This window comes from Engraulis encrasicolus, chromosome 10 (assembly GCF_034702125.1).
Source record: "Engraulis encrasicolus isolate BLACKSEA-1 chromosome 10, IST_EnEncr_1.0, whole genome shotgun sequence".
NCBI classification, from domain to species: Eukaryota; Metazoa; Chordata; class Actinopteri; order Clupeiformes; family Engraulidae; genus Engraulis; species Engraulis encrasicolus.
Genome location: NC_085866.1, coordinates 33,471,579 through 33,495,956, shown reverse-complemented (window position 1 = coordinate 33,495,956; position 24,378 = coordinate 33,471,579). Strand labels below are relative to the sequence as shown.

The following is a 24,378-nucleotide window of genomic DNA, read 5'->3' as shown; positions in this document are numbered from 1 at the left end:
AGTCATCTAGATGTAACCAAGTGGAACTTTAGATGTTAATTTTCATAAAATAATAAATCATCAATATTGATAATTGTAATTGCACGACTACGCCACTGGGGGAATTTCGCCACCCAGAGTAAACCTTGACTCCAATGAAGGCACAACAGGTTCGGATAGACGTAGACAGAGACGTGTACCTCCAGTTCCAAAATAAAATATTTCTATATTAATACATGTTTAAAATGAGAAAACATACATTAAAAACTCCTGCACCGCATAAAGTAAAAGGGGACAAGTTGAGCAGAATAGGGAGTTCGGATCCGAGATGGCTGTAGGCTACATGAAATTACCTCAGCACCCCACCAAACTATCGGGGCAGGTAAACCGTGTCTGGATAAAAGATGCCTATGTTTACACGCACATGCGCATAGGCATACCACGCCAAGCAAGTGATTCAATCAATAAGTCTTTGCACTGCAAGCAAGTGATTCAATCGGTAAGACTTAACACGCCAAGCAAGTGATTCAAACAGTGGGTGCACCTCACCACTAATACTAATGCATACAAGACACGGGAACCTACCCTGAAGAAAGGTTATACTAACAGATCGGATCAACTGTTGTTGACAAACAACAGTGATATTAAATAGCCAAGCCCGGAGTAGAGAGAGAGAGAGGGGGGGTCGGAGCGAAATCAAACAAAACAAATAACAGAGGTAACACTTAAAATCTAAGGGCAAAAACAGCAGTGAACAGTGTACCACCGACCCTCGATAGCACATCTGAGGAATCAGGTAAACATTGGTGAGTGACAGGTGGTCATTAAATACACAATCATAATATTTACGATACACCGGTATACACGTACCTCAAACAGGACAGAATGCTACAAGTTGGGGTAGCGACAACCCGAGCACCTGGGGAGGATCCCTGGCTCAACTATGATTAACAGAGTAGCCTAGTGAATACATCATCCGGTGGATTTGGAAACACACACATGACTATTTACAAGCAAGCACACATAGGTTGATATGGACATGTGTCTGCAATAAAGTTTATTATTATAGGCCTACCTCCACATTGACATGGATACGGTAAGCTGGGCATCACCGGATATCTGAGCACTGCATACAGCAACACCAAAATCCCAACACCGGGAGAGCTCCAGCGGCCCTACTGCGTTCGGCTCTTTTTATAAAAATTGACCTAGCCGCCACTTGCTGCGAAGCCACTCAGCGGGTAGCTGAGTCTGTGACGTCATAACAATACGGGAGCTGGCAAGGGACAACGCTCGCCTTGCTTGTTGACAGCTGAACCCGTTACATAGACAAAACTGTGCTCCCACATACCTTGCTGCACCAGTAGCAAGGGCACCGGGCATCATCAGCGAATACCGGCACACCGGGAAGGCTCCAAAGAGCCGGTCTAATTCATCTGATTTTATAAAAACAATGGCATAGCCACCAATTCCGGATTAGCCACTGAGCGGCTACCTGAGTCCCGTGACGTCATTGGGGTATGGGAACTGCTGAGGGACACACCTTACTGAACAGACAGTGCGCCCTGTTACATATAGCCTATATGAACGATCATTATTGATTATTGATAGGCCTATTGTAGGCCTAGTTCTATTTGGGCTAATGTCTTTGCCTTTGGCACCCTCATGCATTATTATTCTTCAAGATATAAATTAATCACGGTCATTCTTAACTGTTAAGAATCAATCTGTCTTCCTTAGAGAGATATAATTGGAAAAAATCTTATTTTAGTACAATTTGACGAACGCAAGAGGACTGACAGCTGTCCAAATCGGCAACGTGATAAGTTTAGCGCGGTCACGTGGTGTATCGTGTCTCGTCATTCAGCTAAGAGGAAAATATCCCTTCTGTAAACGTCTACACCCTTGGATGTTTTCACGATCCGGAACTTTCTTAAGTGAAACATAGCTTTGGTCAGTGCATCATCTTATGGGCATCGTGTTCGGATGCTTTGGAGCGAGAATGAACGAAAATTGAGGTGACCTGACGGCCTATAAATACTAGTAAGATCTCTTTCAAGTATGGTAACACCGTGGGCTTCCTCGGTGTATGCAAGACGTTCACTGAAACCGACAAAGCTGAAGTTGAACTTTGGAACAGTTTCGTATAGTGTTGTAGTACACCGGCAACTCGCATGTCTTTTTGGCAAAAGCGACAACAAAAGCCCGACTCCATCTCCAAACGTTAAAGTTATCCACTGCCTGTCCTGCCCTGCTCACAGCTCACCGCTTGTTTACAGTCTCCCCCCCCACAGCTTTCTGTCGCGCTTACTACGTCACAGTCAGTTGCGCTGATTGGTCAGAGCGTTTGGCCTATGGGCACAGACACGGTTTGAAAGACAACAGGCTGTGCTCATCAACAATGTGCCGTTGTATCCATTCATCGGAGCCAGACTAAATTAGACATCCAATACATTTAGGTTGGTTTATCAGGCTGACAGTCTATGCGTTTACATGAGACACTTAAGTCCGATTTAACTCACTTTAAATCTGATTAAAACTTAATTCCACTCTAAAAATATAATGTAAACACTTACCAAACAGGATTTAAGTTTATTCCGATTTAAACTTAAGTCCGATTAAAGTGGGTGGTTTATTCCTCTTTTAAATCCGATTAAACACGTTCCTCTGTCATGTAACCTTTTATTCGGAATTACAATAAATCCGGTCGTTCCACGCATGCTCGTTGACCACATGATGGCGCCAAGAGACCGTGCTCTTTGCCAGTGAGAAAAACATGGCGGCACTTCCTGTTGATTTTCACATGAAAGTTTTGCTTAATTTAAAGTCCCTAAGCGACTATAATTGTTGTGGCTTCCATATATTGATGTAAAAGTGCCCCACGAAGTAATGAAGCACAACAAAGTTACTTCACATCACCCTTTGACCAGTTCGTTTTTCTAAGCTAGGTGGGTGCTAGCTAGCATTTGAAAGAACCAGGCCCAAAGGGGATTTCTTCAGCCTTCAGTCCAACTGGGGGAATTCATTTTCGGGCAGAAGCAAACAGAGTTCCCCGGAGGTTTGGCGACCACGCCCCCACGCCTTATTTGGCTCACTCAGCACGTGCGTCCTCAGTCCAATCGGAATGCTTTATTTTTCCCAGACGTTTAATCGCATTTAAGGGAAAGTGCCATGTATATACGTCGCAAAATAACTCTTAATCCGATCTATTTAAATCTCATTTATTAAATCGGACTTAAAAACATCATGTACACGTAGCCAGTATCAACCTCATATAAAACGAAGGTGGTAAGCACTGAGTGTGCCAAGTAGGGTGTGTGTGTGTGTGTGCGCGCGCACGTGTCTTAACTATCTGTCTCCCTTGCAACCTGGGGTCGGGGGCACACCAAATCCTGCGTGTCCTCTGCAACAAACTCTCTAATCTCATTAAATAGGTACTGTTGCCTTTTTGAATCAAGGCCCTTTGGGATTGGCATTGCATTGTCATGAAGATCCTCCAACCTAAACCCTTTCTTAGACAAATCCTGAGAAATCTCATCGTGAAGCAACCACTTCATTGAGATTCTGGCTCCATCCCTGAAATGAAAATGGTGGTAGGCTTTGATGTTCTCCACCTTTTTGAAGTATCTGGCAAGAAATGTGCTCCAGTCAAACATTGGGTCAAGAACAGTGCCATCCTCTTTACCACACAGGCATGGCACATTGACTCCAGATGGGCTAGAAGTTTGAACAACATTTGCAATGTCCTCTAAACAGTCAACCTTGTTCCTTCGGAAATTTCTCTTAAAGAGCCCAAAGCACCAATCACATGAAAATGTGTTATGCCCTGCCAGAAGGAAGCTCATTTTAAAGATGGCCTCTCAACGTAATTTAATTAATATTGCCGTGTTCCCAATTGTTATTGAATATGTTACGCGTTGGTCCTGTTTTAAAAAACGTCCTGGTTGCTTTGTTTCAAGACGTTTTTGCAAGCTGGCAAGGTGGCTTGTGGAGAAACGAGAGAGTGTTCCGTGTTTCTCGTGGAAATGCGTCTCTGATTGGCTCACTCCTCCTGCTCTCGAAGAAACGCGTCTCTGATTGGCTCAGTCCTCCAGTTCTTGGAGAGAATGTAATGGGAAACAGAGTCGCCACTTCCCCGGGTGGTACTGCACTATAGGGGCGCCAACGGAGGCGTGCAGGCTCCATTCAGGGCTGTGCTCTTTCGACAGCGACCCCTGGGCGAGCTGCAGGCACGGAGCAACCAGAGTGAGCTGGCTTTATGTATGAGGCTTTGTGCTGTGTGTGTACCTGAGAGTAGCAACCAGCTGATAGCTAAGCTAAGCTATGTTTCGGGCCACCAGACGTTGCTTGTTTTGAAAACAAGCAGAAAAAAATACTCTACATGTTTTTAGATAAATGGGTCGATATAAACCTTTGTGGGCAACGCCTTCTTTCGACGTGACGAAACACAGAAAGGCTTTCGTGATTCGCTCGTTTCTCTGCATTATTTATGTAAATTGGGAAACACCGGGAAACACAGCCAGGAGAGTTGACGCACCGCTATGAGAGCCTTGCAAGTGAGTTTAACTTGGGGTGACCGTCCGATCTTCGAAAGGAGTGAGTAAAACTGAGTTTTATCGGAAGTTGGCCTTTAATTGAAATATGCCGGCCAGTCAACACACGCCACATAAGGTACCACATAACGAAAGAGTTTTTATTCTGTCCGGCACAGTTATCGGCGTGCAAGAGCATGTGTTTTTCTCTTAAGCCGTAATTCTCCAAAAAGAAATGCAAAAGGCTGATTACACAATTCCTTCCTTTTCCTGTCTGCACGCTCTCGTCTAACAAAAAGGTGACCTGTTTGGGTAATGCCTCGCAGGCTACACCAAACAATCCACTTGCGTGGGGTCTTGAAATACATTGGACCTGGTTGGAGGGGATTGCTGGGGTAATGAATTTGTTGAGCAAAATCCATGCTGTAATGTGACATACCATTAAAACTGCAGGGGAGATGTGGGCCTAATTCCAAGTCAGGTGGCAACTGTGTTTTTGATTCCCTACAAAGCTTTTGATAGAAAGCTCGTTCAATTCTGGCTTTGTCAAGGTGGTCAGTGGGCAGATGATGCAGTTCGGCCTTTTCTTCATCTGCCCTATTGGCAGATTCACCAATTTTCTGTTGAAATTTCTGGCATGTCCAACAGAGGTGGTCCGTTGCTGGACGCATGGTCACTACAAAGGGAACCACTTCCCGCCAGACACGACAGAAGGTGACCCGTGAAACCACGCGTCTGTTAATTGCAGCAGCAGCTACACAGTAGTCATTATAGACCTTCGCTTGTTGGTAAAAGTTTGAGGTCACTCCTCCAGAAACCTGGAACTCTCCCAGGGAGGTGCATTCCATGAGTCTCAGCATAGTTGATCACAAAGTGCGCAACATAGATGTTATCCTCCTTCTTCAGTGCATTGGGAGGTTGCCGCTTCATATTTCCATGCTTCCTGGGAGTGACACCATGCTGTTTATAGTGTTTGTTTAAATCAGCTGTCAATACATAGGCTACCGTGCAGCATCCTTTGGAAACGAGAACACCGATAGGTGCTTGTTCTGACAACCTTGTAGGCTACACAATTTCGGCATTGTGTTTCTCTTTTTCTTTGTCTTTTTTTCTGAGAACTAATCACTAGGCGCACTGTGTCTGAGTGTGAACTCGACCTGTTAGACCATCATTGGCGATGTCTTTACCGTCATTATAGCTGCAGGTAGGCTATTCCACACACCTGTGTTCCGTCTTTGGATGATGTGCAATGAAAAAGACACACAACACAAACCTATTTCGCCCCTTTATTTTATTTCCATAAGAACATTTCAAGGTGGAAGTGTCGAGGAGGACACACGTCAATTTGCATTTTGACATTCGAAATCTGAACTGTCATCCAAGGATTCAATCCCACAAATGCACTCTAGAGGCGTAATTCACTCTCAAACTCGAATGGTCTCCTAAAGGGGCGTTCACCTGACGTCAACGGGATACCGGAAAACAACGGGCCTGACTTATCTCCTTCTCTATACCATTCTCTGGCGGAGCTACAGCACTTTCAAGATGGCTGAATTGTTTGGCTCATAACTTCTGACTGGGTTGATGGATTTTTCCAACATTTCTTTTAGCTTTGTTTTCTCAATAGTAGTTTATTTTTAATTTAGGGATAGAGATCATATCAAAAATAAAACTGCTCATCTCTGCCCCAAAAGGCAAGCCCGCTTCCAGTATTTTCTGTGAGAATGCAATCTAGCTAGTCATACTATTTCAACTTTCCAATTTTTATTTTGCACTACAATATCCTATTACTGGACCCTGCAGGAATCTTTCTTGTTAAGCACAAGAAGCACTGCAACTCACAGCACTTTTTGTACCATCCATAATACGTTTTATGTATCTTTTGTTTCTTGCAGCTCGTGACCCTGATGAGGCAGTGGACCGATACAGGAGGGTCCTGGCCAATACGGCCAAGGGCGAGAAGATTGTCACGGCCTGCGAAAAAGCGGGCATCAATGCTCTTACAATTAGGGCCACAGCCAGCATTGCTGAGCTGGCTTTGGCCGACCCGGAAAAGTATGTTGCCGTTAAAGAAGCAAATACTGGGGTAACGCTGGGGGATGAGGAACTGAAGGCAAAAGTGGAAAAAATGAAGAGGGAGAGAGGGCTGGTGCCTTACTCTAAAATGTTTTTAACAGTTTCTTGAAGTGATTTTGGAAATGTGTTCATTTTACAACTCCCCTTGAGTTTAAGTGGCAAGCGGTAAGTGACATTGTGCCATAGATATTTGTTTTGTTTTGAAAAAGTACACCTCCCATAGAGTTAAATGATTGAGTTGTACCTTTCTCCTGTAATTTAAGCCATTCGCTGACTGGCAGTACAAATTCTCGATACAAGTTAGCAATTGACATTGAATCTTATGAGACCAGCAAACTGTTAGCTAGGATTCAATGTTAATTGCTAATTTGGATCGAGAATTTGCACTGCCAGTCAGAGAATGGCTTTAACTACAGGAGAAAAGTACAACTCAATCATTTAACTCTATGGGAGGTGTAATTTTTCAAAGCAAAAAAAAATCTATGGCACAATGTCACTTACCGTAACTCTATCACAAGTTCGATCTATGTTGATACAGTATGTGCAGTGTGCACTTGAGTGCTGTGTTAATCTGTGTTTATCTGTTCATGTGTTTTTATGTGTTTTAAGTGTTTAAATTTGAATTTATAAAAGAACATGTTTTAATGAAGAACACTGTGTCTGTTTCTGTATTCCATAGGCGTACATTATTTTCTATTTTGTTCATTTTCATCAGTTTGACCATCAATTGGCAACAGTGTGTGCTGTGAGAACCACAGTGTAAAGTAGGTTCCGCATAGCTGTTAGCTATGTAGTAGTATTACCATACATTTATCATGCCCTACCAACTTTATTTCAAGGTTCTGCTAGCAGTTAGCTATGCATTTGTAATGCCCTACCAACATTATTTCAAGGTTCTGCTAGCAGTTAGCTATGCATTTATAATGCTCTACCAACTTTATTTCAAGGTTCTGCATAGCAGTTAGCTATGTATTAGAAATGCGTTTATAATGCTCTACCAACTTTATTTCAAGGTTCTGTGTAGCAATTAGCTATGTATTAGAAATGCGTTTATAATGCACTACCAACTTTATTTCAAGGTTCTGCATATGCATAGCAGTTAGCTATGCATTAGAAATGCGTTTATAATGCTATACCAACTTTATTTCAAGGTTCTGTGTAGCTGAAGCTATTTATTACTAATACATTTATAATGCTCTGGAAATTATAGTGAGCTTCTCTATAGCTTTTAGCTATGTATCAGTAATACATTAATAATGCTAATTATACTATAGCCTAATAATATGTTCATAATAGAATCACAGTTAGTTACATTATTCAATAGTGAAGTTTTTAGTTAAAGGATTTATCCGGAGTTGGAACAAGTTAGCCTGAGTTTTGCATGTTTGGGATGAAATACAGTCACTCTAGAGCAAAATCAAGGCAAAAGGATGCGTTTTGAGAAAGTTTGATAATATCACGTTAGCCTTGTTAGCCATATCAGCTATGCAATATGAAATATGCGGGCATTGTTTTTCGGCGGTTACACACATTTCAAAAACACAACATTTTAAAGTCTTGCACAGCTCAAAACAACGTCACACTTACCTCGTAATATGTTGAGGGTATCCACACATAAACCGAAGTGTCCAAAGTCCTTCATGTATTCTTGAAAGGTCTGCAGAATGTGTTTTGTGAAGCTACTACCTTGAGAATATCTAAATTACGGTCAAGACAACTATTTGACAATAAAGCCCACCAAGTAGATTGCCGAGTGCGTCGCACCATCAGCTATGATTATTTCCATAGCGAGTAACCACAGCTGATGGTGCGACGCACTCGGCAATCTACTTGGTGGGCTTTAGTGTCAAATAGTTGTCTTGACCGTAATTTAGATATTCTCAAGGTAGTAGCTTCACAAAACACATTCTGCAGACCTTTCAAGAATACATGAAGGACTTTGGACACTTCGGTTTATGTGTGGATACCCTCAACATATTACGAGGTAAGTGTGACGTTGTTTTGAGCTGTGCAAGACTTTAAAATGTTGTGTTTTTGAAATGTGTGTAACCGCCGAATAACGATGCCCGCATATTTCATATTGCATAGCTGATATGGCTAACAAGGCTAACGTGATATTATCAAACTTTCTCAAAACGCATCCTTTTGCCTTGATTTTGCTCTAGAGTGACTGTATTTCATCCCAAACATGCAAAAATCAGGCAAACTTGTTCCAACTCCGGATAAATCCTTTAAGTGTTAGTGATATATTGGTGTCATTGAAGAATGTTTAGTAAGTGTTTTACAATTGATTTATTATTATTTAATAAGTAATTATAATAGTTTAGTAGGTGCACTACAAACCATTAGTAAACCATTTATTAGGCCTACTAGTGTATAATATCCAGTAAATGTTTAGTGAGTGTTTTACAATTGCTTTATTATTATTTAATAAGTATTTATAATCATATTATATATGCACTATTAACCATTTAATAACTATTTACAGCGTAGTTAAAAGTGTTTAGTTAGTTTATCATTAAAATGAATAAATGTTTAGTAAGTGGCATACAATTGACTTATTATTGATAAATGAGTAGCATTACAGATGAGCTACAAACCATTAGTTAACCGTATATAGTTATAGAAAGTGTTTTAGTTATATGTCTATTAATGCATTATTATATACAAAACGTGTTTATTAAGTAGTATACAATCGTTTTATTATTGTTTAATAAGCATTATAGAAAGTGTTTTAGTTATATATGTCTACTAATGCATTATTATATACAAAACATGTTTAGTAAGTGGTAAACAAACGTTTTATTATTGTTTAATAAGCCTTAATAATAGTATTATAGATGCACTATAAACCTTTAGTTAACCACTTATAGCGGAAGGTTATTGTAAAGTGTTACCGTGTCGTGTGTGTGTGTGTTGTATGCGTGAGTGGGTCAAAAATATGTTTGCGAGAGTCACGGACCAACAGAGTCTTAGTAATGATTTAACTCACAGAGTTTTCAAGTTCAACCCTGGATCCTTCCAGGTCATGCGAGGTTGCGAACAAAGGAATCCAGTGATGTTTCGGTGCCTCCTATACGGCCGTGATAATATTTAGACTTAGATCTGCTGTTTGGTCCTGCAATCAGTAAGCGTGGTGCGTGTGTGTGTTGTGTGTGTGAAACTGTGAGCTTTTTAAAGAAAGAGAGTGGCGTGAAGGTGCAACGCTCACGCTAATTGCAATGCGCTTCAGCTGCGCTTAATTAGCCAGAGCCAGCGCGCAGCGCAGGGCAGTGAATCAGAGGGGGAATCGAAGTAGAAGGAGCTGTCCGTCACAATGTCACCAACACAGTCTCATCCCAACTCGTACATTTCTTACTACCGTTGACCAGACTGCAATTTTTGAGGTTGAGGGCATACCTGCCAAGTTTACTGTGTGGCCTAAACCTAGATTTTCCCTAACCCTAACCGTCAGTGAAGTTATACTGCCACCAGGGGGTGCCTTTGAGGTGCATGTCATATTTTGACTCCAATGGCTGGCATACCTTAGACGTCACAAATTGTAGTCTAGATTTAGAATCCCCGTGGATAAACACAATAGGTACAAACACTCTTTTATTCACCAGTCAATTAAACTTCTGAATAAATAGGGAAGAAATGGCACTGGAGTTATACTAGCGTAGCAGAGTGGGTGTCGGGCCCCTTTAAGCCACGGCAGCAATCTGCCATGGCATTGGTGCGTCATGTGGCAGGTGCACCAATGGGTAGGATATGTGCCATCTTTAAAAGCAGGGCACTAAGCACAGTTGTGTTGGCAGCTTTGTTTTCTGGTGGTGTCAATTTCGCCGGTTGAGCCTGATCGTTGGTGCTGGTTGCCCCGAGCCGGTATGCTCTTGCGCGCACGGATAAGTGGCAATTCCGTTACGCAAAGTGTGGTTACGCGGTGTGGCTTCTGGGGCGTTACCGAGGCTCTCCAACGCTGGTGTTGGCATTGACTACTTGTCGTGGTATGTAGGCCATCTTTTCCCGACTTTGGAAATTACATTCATTATGCCGTGTAACTAACTGGCTGCATTGCATCGTTAGGATTACCGGGGTGCACGGCCATTCCCCCAGGTGTTGCTACGGAAGGCGATGCTGCTTTATACTCATGAACGGCGTGACGTTTTCCATGTGCGTTACGACCATTTGTGGGGGAAAACAACCCATGCAAGTCAATTGGTGATGTTGGGGTTTAATAAACGAAAGATACAGACCTGTAGACTAGCGTTGTTCACGCGCAACACACCGGAAACCTGTTGTGTTGCCTGCTGTTCAAATAATATTGCCAAACAGCCGTGGCTGAAGCATGGAATGTGTTCACTGAGGCTAGCCGATGTTGCATGTAAGTGCATGAGACATTTGGTTTGTTTTCACCCACAAAGGGGCGTAACGCAAATTTAAGAGCAAATTACCGGAATGGCCGTTCATGAGTGTAGGATGAAGACCAATATGGTATGTTGTCGCCATCATACCTCTTTGTATGAATGATGTGAAATTGGACTGTCACTCATCCCCTGTCTGTACTAACTTTTGTGTGCAGGTGGCCTGGTGATTTCCCATACAGGGGGCTGATGGCGTTGATGGGTTGCTGTTTTGTTTAGCCTAGATAGTACTGAAGTGCGCCAAGTGCGCGTGCGTGTGTGGTTACCTGTGGGTTCAGCTGTGTGCGTGCGGAATGTTTTCTTTCTTTATGTTTGTTTCTTTGTCGGAGTGTTACGTGCGTCATGACGTGAACTCTCTTGTCTGTTTTATTTCATTTGTTGTGTTGATTTATTTTTGTTTCTTTGTTTCTTCTCTTCTGCACTTCACATGCAGTGCCTCCAACTATCTGTGCCTCTGCACTTTATACTCCCCGTTTGCAGTGAATTAGACTAACAATCTGTATTGCCGTGCTTCCTTTATTTTTTTAACTTGTGTGCTGTGCTCACTAACTACTGTGTGATATATTTATTGGAGTTACAGAGTGTAGTTGGTCCAGCCATTCTGGCTCTTCTCCTTTTTGTGTCACTGTGATTAGGCTATATGATCTTAAAAGAATTTGTATTTTTATATCTGGTGTAAATAAAAAGAACAGATCAATAGTTCCCTGTCGCCTGTCTCTGTGGTCCTTAGCGAACCTGTTGTGCCTTTTTGATAATTCATATTCTGGGGGCGGAATTCCCCCAGTGGCGTTGTCGTGCTACATGCATGAAAAATTGGTAATTAATTCCTGGGTTAATTAGCATCTAAGGTCCACTTGGCTACACTAGTACAGTTGGTGATGAAATCAGGGTGCGAGTTGTAGGGGGGGATGGGGGGGGGATTGTCCCCTCTTCCGGTTTGGATATTGCCACTTTTCTACATGAATTTTAATCACAGCTAATGTTACTACATTGATATTGCTTGAAATCTGAAACATACCCTTCTGTACATACCCTTTTCTGACAAATCACACCCTGGATGGAATTATATCATGACTTGAAGGTGTCTACTGGGAGGGGGATTGGCATGAATGGAACGTATCCTTGTATTTCTTAGGGTGAATCCCATTACACCCCTTAGCCCTACGCCGATCCCCTTTGCCTCCGTTATGCGCGTCCACGTGTAGGCGTAGTGGCATCCCGATTCACGTTCAGACAGATGGGTAGGGGTGCAGCGAAGGGCTTTCCACCCCTCCGTGCAGAGATTTTCTGACACCACACTCCGTCGACGGAGGGCTTCGACAGGTTTCCCTGAATGCATTGCGAATAAATTTAAAAATTGGCTGCGTCACCCACATCAGCACACAAGTTTAAATATTTTCGCCGCAATTGACGGTTTCGAAGTAGTAATAATTACTCCATTGTACTAAGTTTAACATTGTCCTAATGTGTGATGGCCCTTTTCTACGTGAAACGTACATGAAAAAAAATCGCTATTAACGTCAACCTAATGCATGGAATTAGTGACAACTGTGAGTGTCATTTCTTGATTGTTGAAGGGATATCCCAATTCGTAGCGGTTGTGTTTCAAGCCCTACACCTTACAGCTTCGTTGGAAAGCATGAGGGGCATGGGGAAGGCGTAGGGATAGGGGTAGAGATTAGTAATGGGAAAGTCCCTTACTCCCCAGTACTTGTATCTTATCTGCTTTGTTTTTGTTGGTGGTTTTTTATTTTTAAATTTTATGTCTTTTTGTTGTGCTGCAACCTCCCTGTCTTCGAGAAAAAAAAATCCCTGGTGGAGACTAACTGCACAAATACACCTAGCGCGACAAGTGCGAGGCCAGCGACGGGAGTAATTGACTTTGTATTGAGTCGTGCGACAAAAGCGATTGTGGAGACAAGAGGCGATTTGCGCAACGAGAGCAACAGTTTGAAGTTGAAATCCTTTCAATTTTCTATGATTCGGCGACCAGCCCGAGAGCCAATGACTGTATAGAGGTCAGTGACTACAGCCAATGGAAATGTTTGAATGCTATGCCTTCTGCTTGTAACGGGCATACTGTAGTCGCTTCAATCGCTCATATCGCTCTGTCGCTTCAATCGCGTCGCGCTAGGTGTATTTGTGCGGTAATAAAGTATCATAACCTAACCTCGCCAAAGGTAGTCAGAAACTGTAGATATCACAGACAAGAGCCAAAGAAGACAAAGAGCAATATTTATGAAGAGTCATGTCTATGTGTATATTGTCATTGCTTGACATGTTTTCAGGAAAAAGTCTTTTCAGGAAAAAGTATTTTCAAGAGATATTTAATATTGAATATTTAACATTGTACACATTCCACCACTGAACGTTATGAACGAGAGTTCTATGATACATAAGTATGATGCAAAATGTAGCCTAATTACATAGTGATCTATCAGCTGCAGGGGGTGACAAGGAGATGTCCCTGTCACTTCTCTGCCACCATGAGACGTTCCGGGATTAAAGGGGCGAAACGTTGGTGATTGGTGGTTCCTGGCTGATGACCCATGGACACCGGAGGAGGTGCGACAGGCAGCAATACCCAGCAGGATGTAACACCTTCCTGTACAAATCCTAAATCCTAAATCCTGAACATAACAGTTCAGAATCAAAAATAAAAACAATGGAATATAATAAATACCAAAGTCTTAAGCTTAATCCCATCCAGAGGCAGTATACATACAATAGAAAGGTCCCATATTACATACCATCGAAAGATCCCATATTACTTGCTGCACTCTTAAAAATAATTCAAAATAATATTCTCGGGGAGCAGTCACAGTGTGTGTGGACGATGCTGTAATCAGGGCACATGCGAGTGGTTAAACTTTGACCTTTGCCATCAAGACAGATTCACAGGCTACCACTCTACAAAACTTAAAAAATGCAAAACCCATACAACTGGTGAACGACTTCTTGTATGTATTTAAGTAAGGCAGAAAGTAAAAGTAAGAGTAACTAAGACCAAGTAAAAGTAAGTAAAAAATCAAGTAAATATCCATAATATACCCATTGTCTGAGTGAATTCCACTGACAACTCTTGTTGTCTTGTAGTGTGTAAACCAATCAAGCAATGTCACGACACTACACTCTCTTGGCCAATGGAGTGTTCTCACGGCAGTGTGTCATCCAATCAGGCAATATCACTGTAGTATGTTGGCCAGTGGGGTATTCTTTCCTCAATGTCTTGTCCAATCCTGTGTTCTCACTACAACCTCTCAGCGAATTGAGTGTTCTCACTGCAGTTTCTTGGACAATTGGATGTCCTTACTGCAGCTTCTTGGCCAATCGGGCATTCTCCTTGGCCTTGGCCCTCTTGAGACTCTTCTTGATGAGGTGCAGGTGCGCGTAGATGTTGCGGTTCAGCACGGTGGAGGCACACAGCAGACCCCCGTGCAGTTCCCCAGCAACACCACTGCTGAACACGTCCTGACCTGTAGGACACACACACACATGCAATGTTTTATATTCAAGATTACTTTGCTGTCCAAAGTCTTAGACATATGATGCTACACAATATATGAATGCACAGACGTATGGACGCCAATTCACAGACTCACGCATTCACACACTCACTCACATTCGAAAATACAATATGTATATATACATACACGCCTATAAATATACATGAATGTTAGTAACAAGTAAGTTAGTAGGCTCAGATACATAGGCTACTACCCTAGTAACAGAGAACGTAAAGAGAACGTTTGACTTTTGGTTCTCTAAAGGTTGGGGTTATTACCAAACCAAAATCTACCACTTAGAAACGTTCCCTTTGGTTACAGTAAAAACCAAGCAGCCATTGGTTCCGGTTCGGTTCTGGATACCTTTCGGATACGTCATTTTTGGTTCTGTTTCGGTTCTCACTGGGTTGCCAGGAAAGTTTAATTTAAGTTCCCAGAACGATATATGTGTGGTTCCCATTCCATTCCCTCGCCGTTCTCTCACCGTACCTTTATTGCTTTTCATGTTTGTTCCCTCATCGTTCTCATATGGTTCCCATAACCTTGATGGTTACATAAATGGTCTGGTCACGTCTGGTTCCCTAGACGTGCTCCTGATGTTCCCCCAACTTTGTTTATACTGTGTTGTTCAGAACATAAGCAATGATGACTGTCCACCCGATTAAATCATATACGTCTACATATTAGTAACAGTATTTCCTCCAGATTTAATCATGTACACAATCTTTTTTTATTATTATTATTCCATTTCATTCATTTAACTCAACTTGGTTGTGTTGATCTAAGGTTTGGCTGTGCACACAACATCACACAAAAGATGTGTTGAGTGAAAGAAATAACTTGAGAACTTGTTACACCTTTGCCGGTAACAAGCAGGCCCCTCACAACCAATCTGTATCAGCGCCTGGCCAAACCTAATTACTTAGGGCTGGTATATCATGACTCAATTGCTTGCACCTGAAAAACTCCTAATCAATCTGGTCACATGGTACTCTTGAGCCTGTATATAAACCTGGACTGTCACAGTGCTTTAAATATTTGCCTGCCTGCCTGCCTGCTGGATGGTCAGCATGGCACAGCATAGCGCTTGTTTACCTGCTTTGCAAGCAAGCTAAAGGCGCTTTTGGCTTATGGCATTTGTTAGCTACATCTTGTGCCTTGCTTTGTGAGCTAGTCAGTAACAGCACATGTTACATTGTTTGCTCCATTGTGCACTTGATGTTTGCAAGCAAGCTAAAGGCGCTTTTGGCATTTGTTAGCTACATCTTGTGCCTTGCTTTGTGAGCTAGTCAGTAACAGCACATGTTACATTGCTTGCTCCATTGTGCACTTGATGTAGATGGTATGGTTATATTTTAAACTTCATTAAGGATAACATTAGGTATTAATCCCCACTAGATCGTGTTCATACATGCTCAGCTGATATTTCTCTCACATTGTGGTGCAGTACAGCATAGACTGGTATATAAAATGTAGACATTTTGCATGTTTTCAGCAACTTTAAACATTATCTTAAGAGAGCAGTGTGGCAAACTGATGCCAGGCGCAGGGTGTTTCAGTCATGGTGGAGGATGGGAGGTGCTTAATTACCATGATCAGGGTACCTCAACTATGGTGAGAGATAGTGGGGCAGGACCAAAACACATTCACAATAATAAACAAGGTTGGGGGAACATCAGGAGCATGTCTAAAGAACCAAATATGCAACCAACAAGGTTAAGGAAACCATATGGGAATGGCAAGGGAACAAACATGACATGAACAGGAATAAAGTGACAGTGAGAGAACAATAATGGAACGGAATGGGAACTACACATATAACATTCTAGGAACGAAAATTAAACTTTCCTGCCAACCAAGTGAGAACGGAAAAATAACCAAACATGACTCTCTGGGGACGTACCCAGAACTAAACTGGAACCAAGGGCTTGTGTTCCAGGAACCTTCTTAGAACTAAAAATTGTTAGTAGGGTACTACTTCATTGCAAACTAGCCTAAGGTTAGGATTGCAGGGCTCTCAAGTTTTGAAGATTGTTTGTAGTGAGATTTAGATTTTAAAAAAAAATGGTGGGGGGGGGGGGGGTTATCGACCCATCATCACCCAGCTAGTTAAAAAGTTTGATTAGACCAAATAGACTATGTATTCAATATGCTTAATCCTAACCAGTGCTCGAGTTGTACAATAGCCTATAAGCAGCTGGGGATGGTCAGAAATTGATTCTAATTATTGGTGGTTTGGGGGTTTCTCCCCCGAGACATTTTTGAAAATGTAGTTGTTGACACAATGTGAAGAAGGGATGTGTATTTTATAGGGAGGTGATTTTAGACAATGTTCATTGTGGGGGGATAGCCTAAAATAGGCTACCTGTAGGCATATGTTCTTTATTGTGCATTGACATTATCAGCCCAAATTAAAATAAAGTCCAATCACTTTTTTTAGACATCAGACCCAAATAATACTCTTTTTCATTCAATACCATGATATCTCCAGCACTATTGGTTGCCCCTGACTTCTTTAGCCTACTTGCCCTCTCTTCTACCACTACCTCTGCATTCCTCCATTCTGTCTAATATTTGACCACCTCCCACTCCTCTTGACTCCACGTTCAATCATGTTTGGGAGGGATGATCATCAAACAATCAGCTGAGGTTATAGCCTAGCTAGCGTTGTTGCTCTCTTTTAACGTCCCTGTCAAGGCTACATGGGCTGGAAATATTGGTATAAGGAGTAAAAACAGTAGCCTAACTAATACAAGTCTCATATTTTCACCTGTATGAAGTTATCACCTGATGGTCCTGGCTCCTGCGTCTCCAGTTCGCCTACTTGCAATTCGTAAATTTTACAGTTCTCTCTGAACTCTGCTGCGCGCGCTATTGGATGAAACTCTAATCCACTGCTCTGATCTGCCCGACAACCGAACAATATATTTTCTGATTGGCTGAATAGCGTGGTAACTAGTCTGAACACAGAAGCGCTGTTACCTATTTCTGACGCGTCTGTGGATAGGTTGGATGAATTAATGTGCGCCGATTGGATAAGTTATCAAAACTTCAGAGTGTGAAATACCATGTGTGGAGTGTGAGAGTGTGAACTCGCTCAAATGAGTGTGTCACACTCTCAAAGAGTGAGACTTGAGAGCCCTGGGATTGTATGTGACAAATAAATTACTCTTACTTACTTTTACTCTTACTATTACTAGAGAGAGAGAGAGAGAGAGAGAGACAGAGCGAGAGAGAGCGAGAGAAAGAGAGAGAGAGAGATCCCCTATCCTTTTACCTGAGATGTAGAGGTTCTTGACAGGCGTGTCACAGCGGTTCTTGGCCATGGATATGGGGTCATATCGGTCCAGGTTCTCGGCTGAGTACATAGCTCCCAGGTAATTAGACAGAGGAGTGGCCACATGCTGGTACACCAGCTGAGATACACACACAAACACAGAATAGCTGTGTTGAGACATAAATATGATAAGGTATGGCTTAAGTGTAGCATACAATCGTGTGTGTGTGTGTGTGTGCGTGCGCACGCATCTGTTTTTACCTTCTCTCTGAGCTTGGGGAAGTGCTGGCAGGCCCAGTCAAACATGTGGTTGGCGAATCTCATCTTGTACGCCATGTAGTCATCTCCTCTCTTCCTCTGCTCTTTCCACTCTTCAAACCACTCTGAGTTCACCATGGTCAACATGATCATGGAGGTCTTACCTGCCCAGGGTAGCAACAAGGAGAGGGTGTGAAGTGTGTACTCTACTGTAGGTCAGTGGTTCCCCATCTTTTCAGCAGGGACCCCCCACATATTCTACTGTGGGAGGTCCTCCACATTGGCAAAACTGAAGAACACCTAAAGGTTCTTTGACAAACCCACTGTGAAATAACTAACTGAAGAAGTCTTCAGTGAACTCTTTGTTCAAGAACGTTTAGGCTCTTCAGAGAAGTTCCTGAGAACTTTTGGGTTCCACACACACACACACACACACACACACACACACACACACACACACACACACACACACACACACACACACACACACACACACATACACACCTGGGTGCCTGATCTTGGCTGTGGTGTCTTTGGCAGAGGGGAGGGTGAAGTACATCATGGGGATGTTCTCTGGTGCGTCCTCCTTGCTCAGGCTGAAGAAGTAATCCATCCTGACACAAAGAAATTACATTTGGCATTATCCAACCTAACGATTACAATTTATTTCATTACACAACCTGACACACACACACAGTTACATTTCATTTAGTTCCTGGTAGACACGTTATCCAACCTAACACCCACAAATCACATTTTTTTTGTAAGAAGTTATTCACACATATGGCAATGACCAAATACACAGAATGGCAATGACCAAGTTGTAATATACATGTATTACTAAATGCTTGGAGTAATGTAGTAATAGTGTAGTAATACGTATTATCTTTTTTAACAATGATTAAGCCTTCGACTGGTGGAATGTTATGCACTATGAAGCTAGAGAAGTTATCCAACCTAACATATAGTGTACCTTCAACAATCATTATAAACATAGCAAACATGAAAAACATGGCAATTTGGAGATTGCTGCTCCAAAAAGTGTAATTGGACCATTTAAGGTCAAGGACAAGGTTATTGTTACGTTTCGCTCAGAGTGTGAGGTGCAATATGAGCCAAGGATCTAATATTCATGCACTCACATCTTGTCCATGTCGTTGTCCTTGAAGAACCAGTTGGTGACCTGGCTGAGTCCGAGCTCCTCTGGAGTGGCATCAAACCCGCAGAAGGTGAGCAAACATCCCTTACCTGGCTTCAGGAGGTTCACACGCTCCTGGATATCTATACATAAGTAACGGACAAAGAGGAAGATAAGGCATGAGTAGCAGGTTCTGTCAACATTTTTATACAGGATAGAATAGAATAGAATAGAATAGAATAGAATGGAATGGAACAGAATAGAATAGAATAGAATAGAATAAAAAAGACTGTTTTGAGGTTTGACTGGTTCCTAAATTGCAGGGTCCAAGTAACATAAAAGATACAAGATACTTTGTGATCTACTGTACATATGTTTGTGGTCTTCAGTCACAAACTAAAGACTAGGTTGCAAATGTCAGGAGGATGCAGAATCCTGTCGGGGGTGTTTGAATTGCAGGGCAGGATGAGGTTGATTCACAGCCAGCCCATGACCACCCTGATACCCGTATGTATGTAATCTCTCATCTGTGGTGGTCCACAAGGGCAGCCAATACTGCCCTACAAAGGCAAAGTGCAGTAACTATTCCAACACTGAAAATGAGAAAAATGCCTTCACATGGGATTAGTTCGGATATTGTAGTAACTGCAAATTTCACATAGCATTATCTCTAAAACGGGACACATTTGGACCATAAGTCTTTGTCACAAGATAATGGAGGTGTGATGAAGACCAAGATGCCTGCTCATGAATGTTGTTTGAGACAAAACTTCTATAATGTGCGAAAGCCAGGCTAGTACCTCTGTTTTGATAACTTGATAACAACTAATGCATCGTTTAATTGTATATCTCTGTAATGTAATGTAAGGTTGGGACTCACCAGGCTTTATGATGATCTCTGGGGGCAGGAGCCTGTTGAAGGTGTTTGACACGCCATAGTTGGAGATCACCATTTTAGATCTCACCTCCACTTCCTCCTGGCCTTTCCTAACCACCACACCTGACCAATCACAAGCCAGACGGGGGTATAAGCATTCCATCATGTAATATAAGCACATACCAAATCATAAATGACACACATGGCCACAAATGGCATATGTAATGGTAATATGGCATCCCACAAGTCTGTGGGCAACTCTACTCCCCTTTAACTAGTATATAATATACACCATGAAATGTAATGCATCATCTGTATCGTAAACGACAGGTGTTGTATGACCATAGATATCATTAAAACCATATACTATACTGTCCATGATGGAATGTAACACATGCTGAAACATAATACATGGCATATATATCCATACGTTATACATAATTGTAACGATATAATGGAATATAATAACACAAACAGAATCATGAACCAGTCCACAGGGATCTGTGTCCCGGGCCCAGGCTCTAAGCTCTAATCGGCCATGGATGAGATAACAAATGTAGAATAAATGCTTTTTAGTATGGCACTATTTGAACTTTTTTGAATAAACGCCCCCTGGACCTCATCACAAGCCTCCCAACGCCCCCTTAGTATTAAACAATGAAATGGACTTAAGTCCCAAATGGCAACTAAGCACCCCCCACCCCAACCCCCCTCTTGTATGCTTCTCAACGCCCCCTTAGGGTTCCCCAATGCCCCCTGGGGGATGTAGAGGCCTTGCTGGGAAATGCTGCGCTGTGCCATCTTTTTGTCCAGGCCAACACTCACCACACGCAGCTCCATCAGCATTCAAAAGGATTCGAGAGACCGGCGCCTTCACCAGCACCTCTCCACCATACTTGCGGATGGTGTTGCTGATGTGGTAAGGGATCTCACTAGCGCCCCCCTTAGGGTAGTAGGCACCACGCTTGTAGTGGTGGATGAGCTGGGAGTTGATGAGGATGCTAGAGTCCTTAGGTGGAGTTCCTGTAGGGAAGAGAATGCAATATATTTAGTTAGTTAGTTAAGTAGTTAGGTAGTTAGTATGGAAGAGAATGCAATACAGTTAGTTAGGTAGTTATCTGTGCATCTGTGCATGTGTGAGTGCATGCGTTCTTGTGTCACTGACTCACCATAAAAGAGGTAGACATAGAGTGTGTGTGTGTGTGTGTGTGTGTCCACGTCTGTGTTTGTGTGTGTGTGTGTGTGTGTGTGTGTGTGTGTGTGTGTGTGTGTGTGTGTGTGTGTGTGTGTGTGTGTGTGTTTCTGTCATTGACTCACCATGGAAGAGGTAGTTGAACATGAGCTGCAGGTCCTTGTTGTTTGTCTGCACGCCTGCCCACCAGGAGGCGCTGGTGTGCGACAGTGTGCTGTGTGCTGGAAGGAGGCGGTCAGCGATGCCAGATCTGAGCATGTAGAGGGCCAGCCAGCGAGGGAGTATCTTCAGTGCTGCCAGGGCAGGAATCTGTTTTGAACACAGCTAAAGAATGGGGCAAGAATGATTAGTCACAAGCATGTTGATAAAAAGTAAATGCATTGTGAAAAAATATCACAGCAATATTTGTTGTGTTAGTTCAACACTTAGAAAGTAGAACCATCTGTGAGAGTTCTACATTTGACTCTTTAAGTGAATACTGTAAAATGTAGTTCGTAGTATTGTTATGTCCAAGCATGTTTATAAATAATTCATATATAAGATAGGAATGGCAGCAATCTCAAGTTAAAGTTGAAATTTGCAAAGTTAGTTTGGCATTTTACTGTTTCCTAAGAATCAATACATGACCACATTGTGAGCATGGACTGCAGCTGTTACTGGCTATATGGTCCATGACTACAGATGGCTCAGAGATCCACACTCTTCTCCCCTGATAGGTTCTAGAATCCCCGTTGAGTAACAATACTCTACAGCAGGGGTGGGAAACCTGTGTCTCGAGGGCCGTTTGCGGCACTTGAGGCCTTTTTATCCGGCCTCCACGATGCAGCTTCACATGAAATATGACATATTTTGTAATGGAATCTTAGAAAATACATTTGAAAATAAAATTAAGTTATATTCAGGGGACAGATGGGGTCTGTTTTAAAGGTGGCTGCCTTCAATATAGGCCTAATGTGCAGGGTTTGTGTTCATAGTACAGCCCTCGGAGGACTTTTACGGCCCTCGGATTAATTTGAGGTGGCCCCTCGAATGAAAAGGGTTCTCCACCCTTGCTCTACAGCTTAGTATCCTGCCATATTGCACCTTCATTAGTTTGAAGAAGTTCTCCACGGCCTGCGTGTCGTTGGGGAACTGCTTCTTCAGGTGGGCCTCCATCTCGGTCTTGCCGCTGAGGAGCGTGTACTTGCGGCAGTCGTCCCCCTGGCCGATGTGCATGGTGTTGAAGTGCTGGTCCAACTCATCAAACTCCAGCTGGCCCTCTGTGATCTGGTCGATCGCCACCTTTGTCAGGCCGTTCTCGTGCATCTGGCCAACGTAGTGGAGGCCTGCAGTCATACACACATGCATGGACAGGCACGCACAGACACACACACACACAGAGACACACACAAACACCATCACATATTCTGATTCCCAATGTAAACACACATATACACACAGTGAACTGTCAGATAACCTTACCAGCATCAAACACACACACACACACACACACACACACACACACACACACACACACACACACACACACACACACACACACGCACACTATCAAACACAAGAACACCTCTGTGTATTACCACCAAGCCTTAAAATCACCCTTTACCTGTATCGAACTCGAAGCCCTTCTCGACGAAGGAGTGGGTGGATCCCCCGGCGGTGTCATGCTCTTCTAGAACCAGAACCTTCTTCCCAACCTTAGCCAGGCAGGCGGCCGCTGTCAAGCCCCCTACTCCACTCCCGATGATAACCACATCCAGTTTATTTGGTATACGCTCCTTAGTGAAGTCTGCACAGAGGTGGGGAATATCAAAGGGTGTAAGTGGTCGTGTGTGTGTGTGTGTGTGTGTTTGTCTGTGTGTGTACGTGTGCATGTGCGTGTGTGTGTGGCCCAAAAACATGTTTTTCATTTGGAAAGTGTTAGGCAGAGGGTCGCGGAATTATTGTTAGGTCTGGCAACAAAAGTTGAGTGACAAATAATTTTCCAATCTAATGATGATGTGTGCACAATCAAAACAAATCCAGCAACGGATCAGAAAATTCCACAACGCTGCTTGTCTAGTCAGTGTTTTTAATTTTTTAAAAATAAAATGAGTGCAAGACAAGCAGTGATGTGGACTTGTTTCATTCTTTACACAACTCAGTTGAAACCCTCAATGCAATTTGACGAGAGTTTGACTTGGCTCACCTTTCTTCAGCACCTTGTCCCTCTTCTTCTGGTCCATCTCCAGGGGCTCTTTGGGCCTCACCGACTTCAGGGAGAACGGGCTGCGCCATCTGAAGAAGAACCAGTAGGTTCCCCCAACAATGGCCAGCCAGGAAGGAAGGAATATTCCTAACAGAACCAGCCACATCCTGCTTAGCCTGCTGACCCAACCTCTACAACCTGCAAGGTTCAAAGAGCGGAAGGGTGGATGGGTCCAAAGTGTCCACACTTGGAGATTCGGAGAGCAGACGAGTCCTGGCACAACAGGTGGGATTCTTCTGTAGTCTTCAGAGAGACATGCAGTTGACACTGGTAGGGAGATCAGAAGGATTGATGTGTTGAAGAGGGAATTATGGCCTTTTTGGTGATCACAGGTTCATGTGCTACACGCGCACACATAGACACAGGCACACAGACACACACACACACACACACAGAAGGTCTTTGGGGAGAGTCTTCCCGTGTTACAGTATATGGGCCATAAAAAAAACATGCTCCACATCCTAAACACATGGTTGCATTTTTGCATGTTAAATCATACAGGAGTATCTTGGGTGCTGGCATTTATGTCATTGTACATGTATGGTGACAAAAAAACACACATTCACTATTTGGTTGTATTGTTTTGAATTGTATCTTTACAGCACTGTGGTCTTGATAATGTGCTAATAACAGAGCAATGTATGTGGGCTAGTCTCCTTAATGCTCACGGACAAATCAGCTAATCCCTCTACCTTAATTGTGAAAGGATATTACCATGCTTTTTAGTTACAGTAATATCAGCAAACTCGCAGTCTGAATTGGGTAGGGAAAACAATAAAGAGAACATTAATAAAGCTCCAACTGTCCTGATGCAACCTTACAATCCAATAACAATAATAGAAAAGAAGAATGAAAATGGCACTTAAGTGTCTGTTATAGCGTTTGTAAAATTACT

The 24,378-nt window shown here is 42.7% G+C and overlaps 1 protein-coding gene across 1 annotated transcript; it reads right to left on the bottom strand.

Annotated features, from left to right (window-relative positions):
• Window positions 1-14,299: 14,299 nt before the first annotated feature.
• Window positions 14,300-23,589, bottom strand: LOC134456202 (inactive all-trans-retinol 13,14-reductase-like). The gene is made up of 11 exons (XM_063207591.1): window positions 23,424-23,589; window positions 22,842-23,024; window positions 22,322-22,563; window positions 21,364-21,562; window positions 20,872-21,069; window positions 20,050-20,169; window positions 19,174-19,312; window positions 18,536-18,645; window positions 18,035-18,195; window positions 17,774-17,912; window positions 14,300-14,466 (listed from the first exon to the last, which is right to left on the bottom strand). Exons 1-11 carry the CDS (start codon window positions 23,587-23,589, stop codon window positions 14,300-14,302), a joined length of 1,824 nt encoding a protein of 607 aa, XP_063063661.1.
• Between the last annotated feature and the right edge of the window lie 789 nt (window positions 23,590-24,378).